Here is a 6,000-nt window from a genome sequence, read left to right on the forward strand (position 1 = left end):
AGGCAGATAAAGAAGGTGGCTGAACACTGGCTCGGCCCGTTTTAATCCAGCTGACAGTGAGTGGAAGGAGAATAGTGGATGCCCAGACAAGGGCATGTGGTTCTAGGTGATTGTGGGATCCTGCAGAGTTTGTTATCAATGGGCAGGGAGTGGAGAGGAGAGGCACAGTTGTTAGGACTGGACAGTTTGGAAATCACATTTCAAGAAAATGACAACCCCAGTAGGGTAAGTGATATTGAAACAAGTTTTGCAGAGAGAAAATGGTACTCACTTATATTTGCACTTTTAAGATTCAACTTTACAACGGTGGCATTTCAGACAAATATGAAATTGATAATCATTTTTTATAGGGCTCCCAGGAAGAGCCACTCTGTGATGTGAATTCTATCTAGCCTTGCTGATTTGAGGTCTCTGGATTCCAGGGGGGACACTTGGATTTAACCCATGGCAACCCTATTAATTCATTGCTGAAATGAAGCAAAACTTTTACTTGTTGATTGACTGATTGATTCGTGTAAGCCCCCTCAGATTCTAGCATGCATGAGAAGAGAAAGAACCTGATCAAACTGTCTCCCATCCATAATGCAATAACTGTACATTATTAAGAAAGATTTGCATCTGAAATGCTCAAGACAACTGAGACACTTAATACTATTAATCACATTATGAGCCCTAAGAGATTGCTTACTGGAAGGGATTTTGAGAAATTTACAGATGGGAAATGGAAGGCACCACAAGTCTGCTGGTTCTCTGCCCATTTTTTTTCTCAAAGGTAGGAAATGTCCCTCTTCATTGTGAGATTGGCTCATCATGCTGTGAACTATAATGAACAGACTGGGTCAAGGGTCAGGGGAGTGGAGTGAAAAAAGAGAGTGTGGGTGGTCACTGCACAAAAAGCCAGTTCCAGGCAAGATGGTCAAATTTAGTTTCAGCAAAGTATTCTTGCACTGCCTGCCAAGAAGATGGGGTTAATTGGTAGGAAAGTGTGGGAGGAAACTGATGTTAGTGGAACATTTAACTGCATGCTTTAGCATTTAACTGGATTCTGTATCAAGTGATGTGTGTGTGTGTGTGTGGTGTGTGTGGTGTGTGTGTGTATTAACTCACCCTACAACCCTAAGAAATGAGAATTAGTTTCACCATTTTACAGATGAGAAACAGATTAACTAATCTTGCCTGGCTGCATAGAGTTACTAAGAGGCATAGTAAGGCTTAGAACAAATAAATGACTGAATCCTATGTGTTTGCTGTTTTAATATGATTCACCTTATTTGTTAAGTGTTAACTATATATATGTATTTATGCACATACACACATACAACACACACACACAGTCTGTTCTCTATTTGTGCAGGTTCTGCATTCACAGATTCAACCAACAGCTAGTTGAAAATATTTGGGAAAAAAACAACAATACAACATTAAAACATTTTTTAAAATACAGCATAACAACTAAGCACATTGTATTAGGTATTGTAAGTAATCTAGAGATTATTTAAAGTATTTGGGAAGATGTTTGTAGGTTATATACAAATACTACACCATTTTATATCAGTGACTTGGGCATCTGTGGATTTTGGTATCTGTGGGGATCCTGGAACAAATCCCCCATGGATAGTGAGGGAAAACTGTATATATTTCATTTTATTTTCATTTTAAAAAGTTGCAGTTGGCAGGCAGAAGGCAACTGTGCTTCCTTCCTATGGAATTTCAGCCACTTAGGATAGAGGTGTGGAGCAATTATATTTTGGCATGGAATTTTCTCAAAATGCCATGCTTAGAGCTTTTCCTGTGTGACAACTGTTACCACTATAAAATAATCAACGGTAAGCAGAGTGCTTAATTGCCCTTTCCATCTTCACACGTCCTCCACCACATGGTAATCAGTGTATGGTCCTGGATGAATCTTTATTTCAGCCCTCCCTGTGAATATGCAGGAATGTGAGGTATTCAAAGCAGGAAACTGCACCATCAGCAACATTGTCTTTGAATGTTGACATTTGCTCACAGGCATCCACTCCAAGGCCCATCATCATCTTGTAACCAGTGCAGGACCTTGTGCTTCTGGAGCCATTCCAGCTGTGGGAGGTGATGTCTCAGAAAACTCTGCCTTGGGGACTAGGTATAGAAATGTGGCCAGATGGCTTTGTCATCTTCCCGTGTCTATTCTGTGACTCTTCATTTGGTGGAAATGCTGTGAGGGATGAACCAAATGGAAACTCAGATTTACTCTTCAGAATAATGTGGATAATAATATGACACACACAGCATGTAGAGTTGCTGTGTGGCTTAAATAAGTAAATGTATGCAAAGCACTAAAATGGTGTCCGTCTAAGTGTAAACACCAATTGTGTTGGCTTTATCACTATTGTTGTTCTTATCTCAAATATGTGTTACTTTCTAAGTAACTTTAATGTTCATAGATTGTTAAAAGACAAGATGACATGAAGAAAAGTAAGCCCTAAAAATCCATTATTAATTTTTTTGTCCACCACTCTTTTCTTCTAAACTTCACTATTTTTTGTGTTTTCACAAAAGTTGCTTACTTCACCTGGCAGAGATAGCATTATGCAGGGGATGATTAAAATATCCTCACTTGTACTTGTTGGTTTTAAATTTTATTATTTATGAATAGGTAATAGCATGTACACTGTAAAAATCTCAAAAGGCACAAAAGGATACACAGTAAACATTAAGTTCCTCTTACCCTGGACCTTAGCCATCAAGTTCTCTTCCCCAGAGGCAATCCCTGTTTTCTAATTTCCAATTCCCGTGCATACTTTAAAGATCATCTGTGCATCTGCACTCAGACCACTCACACGTCTAAAACGAATGATAGCACACTACACACAATATTCTGTTCCTTTTTATGCTCAATGATAAGTTTTGCATCACATTTCCCTGCTGTATAAATAATGCTGCCTCGATTTTTAAAATAACTGAACAGTAATACACAGTATGAATTTACTCCAATTTATAATCCAATCCTTATTAATGGATATTTTGATTTTGTTGTTAAAAATCATGCAGCAATTATATACCTGTTAGATATGAGTTCTAAATTTCTCTTCAAAGAATCAATACATTAGTATGTTCAATTCTTTGCCTTCTACTTTTAAACTTCACTTCCTCATAAAGCAACCTTTTGCAATCACATGCTCCACCCTGACACATTCAAATCACCTGCTCCACCCTGACTCATTTTGATTACCTGCTCCGCCCAGACTCATTCTGATCACCTGCTCCACCCTGACTCATTCCCATTACCTGCTCCACCCTGTCTCATTCTCCACCCTGTCTCATTCCATAGCCATTTTTCCCACCAAACCACTCACCCCATCACCCTCTTTAAATTAGCCAGTTGGAATTAGTTCAGCTTGTGTGGTCTAACCCTAGCCAATAGATGAGTGACACAGCAGCAGGGGCCACGTTCGTCAGAGATAAGAACCCCTTCCTCTCCCTTGTCCAGGTGTGTACTCACCACTGCTCCATCTGTGAGGGCACACCCTTCTACAGAAGTAAATTGCCTTGCTGAGAAGAAAAAAAGAAAATTGTATATTTGAGTGCTATTTCTTTTGCGGCACCAAACTATTTATAACATACCTGACCTTTATTTTAAATTTTTGTTTATTTAAATATTAAATATATTATCCACCTGGTATTAATTTGTTTAAATAAATGTGAGGTAGGGTTCCATTGCTATTTTTTAACCAGGTAGGTTATATTCACTAACCTACACTTTGAAAGTTATTTGAAATACACTTTTCATTTATTAAATTCTCCCTTGCGTTTAGGCAGTAAGGCATAATACTTGAGAGTGTGGGCTCTGCAGTCCAGCTATCTGGGTTTAAAGCTTATCTCCTTTATTTGCGAGTGGTACAAACTTGAACAAATTATGTAATTTGTTTTTCTCAATTCCCTCATGCACTAAGTGAGGATAAAAATAGTAATAACACCACGAGATTGTTGATAACAAAATGCAAGGTAAAAATTGTGTAAGGCTTAAAATTGTGTAGCCTGGTATGCAAGAGGCTCTAAATAACATAAGCTATTATTGCTTTTCTACTTATTATTATTTCTGGCTTTTGTAGTCTTTTTCCCATTGATCTTTCTACTATTCACAAAGCATGAGTCTAGTATCTGTAGATTTATAAACTAATTAATGTAACTTTTCAATATGTTTTAATATCTCATAGATACTGTTCTTCCTCATTACTTTTCTATTTTATAAATTTCTGTTTTATCTATTTCATAAATTTTGTATTCTCATAAACTAAGGATCATCTCATGTAGTTAAAAAATATTGTTTGTATTCTTTTTGGGAGTACAGTAAATTAAAATATAGTGACTTAAGGAGAACTGACATCTTTATAATATTGAATCTTCCTGTTTAAGATTGGACTTTATGTCTATATTTTGAAGTCTTTGTTTATGCCCCTAAGTATAATTTTAACGTTTTTATATTAGGCTTATTTCTAGATTCTTTTTGTTAATATATCATCTAACTTGTTCTTTGTATATATAATGGCTATGAATTTTTTCTCAGTCTTTTTTCTGAATTCTCATATCATTTGTGATATATTTTTAAGTTGATTCTCTTGAGTTTTTCAGGTAAACAATTACATCACCTAAAAAAATAATGTTGCCACCTTAAATTAAGAAAATGTTTTTCTATTGTCTAATTGCATGGACTGTTGCCTCAGAAACAGTATAAGATTGCTTACAAAGGCCTGCTTTCTTGTTCCAGATTTTAAAAACAAGGTTTTCAATAATAATCTCATTAGCAAGAAGCTGGTATACTTACATACACACATACAAACAGACAGACACCCACTTTCTATATGTATATCTAGATAGATAAACATATATGTGTGATTCATGTTAAGATGAATCTATTTTTGGTATTTAAGATTTTCAAAATCTAGAGTGGATATTATTATATTGTATTGAAGCTCTTAAGCATCTATGGAAATGGAAGCATAATTCTTCTCTTTTGACTAATTAATATGTGATCCATAGTATTTTAGTAATAGATTTCCTAATATTGAATGATCTAGGCATTGATTCTAGCAGATCATGTCTACTGGTATTTTATTTAAGATTTTGCATCAATATTAATAAATGACCATGGTCTATGGGTTTGCTTTTTTGTGTGCTATGTTTGCAGAGTATTTGTAGTTTAACTTTACAAGAGATTTTTGCAAACTTCTATTTATGACAATATGGTAGATTATATATCTGAAGAAAACATTCTCATTACAGAACATATACAAAACTGCTGAATAAAATGAGGCAACCACAATTTTTAATATATGGCTAATAAGGTTTTATATCTGTTTGGGTGTCATTTTTTGGAAATTTTCTATTGTCATAAACAATTATACATTATCTCTCTGTTCCCAAATTTATTTGCAGACTTGAGGTACTCTTCTGTGAATAACTCAAAGTCTGTGTGTCTATGATCATTTCCTATTATCTTTGTAAATGTTGCATATTTCTGCTCAATATTTATTTTATTAAATTTGGTAATTGTTTATCCACTTCATTATTTTTAAAAGTAGTTTTTGGAATTATTAACTCTATTATTTTTCTGTTTTGACATTATCAATTTCAGTTTTCATACTTACCAAAATTTCCTTTTGCCATTTGCTTTCTAATTTCTTGAGATAATTTTTTTGTCAATATTTTGCTATGAAAAATTCTAAACATACAACAAAGTTGAAAAAAATTATACAGGGAACACATAGATTTATTGATTTCATAGATTCTACCAATAACATTTTCTTTATGATCATTTGTAGCATTTATCTCTGTTCATCCAGCAATCCATCTTACTGTGTTGACTTATTTCAAAGTAGTTTAAGAAATCAGTTTTCTTCCCCCAACTATTTCATTATACAGTAGATTCCGGAACAATGCAGGGGTTAGAGGTGTCAACCCCTGTGCAATTGAACATATGTGCATAACTCTTGAATCCCCCAAGACTTAACTACTAATAGC

The 6,000-nt window shown here is 34.9% G+C and overlaps 1 protein-coding gene across 1 annotated transcript in view; it reads left to right on the top strand.

Annotated features, from left to right (window-relative positions):
- Positions 1 to 5,330, top strand: part of COG6 (component of oligomeric golgi complex 6) — a 138,961-nt gene extending 133,631 nt beyond the window's left edge. Inside the window, exon 19 of the mRNA XM_032150736.2 lies at positions 2,011 to 5,330. Coding sequence (XP_032006627.2) covers positions 2,011 to 2,092 — 82 coding nt within the window. The 3' untranslated portion in view covers positions 2,093 to 5,330. The remainder of the gene's footprint in view (positions 1 to 2,010) is intronic.
- The last annotated feature ends 670 nt before the right edge of the window (positions 5,331 to 6,000 follow it).

The sequence above is a fragment of the Hylobates moloch genome, unplaced genomic scaffold (genome assembly GCF_009828535.3).
Source record: "Hylobates moloch isolate HMO894 unplaced genomic scaffold, HMol_V3 SCAFFOLD_4, whole genome shotgun sequence".
NCBI classification, from domain to species: Eukaryota; Metazoa; Chordata; class Mammalia; order Primates; family Hylobatidae; genus Hylobates; species Hylobates moloch.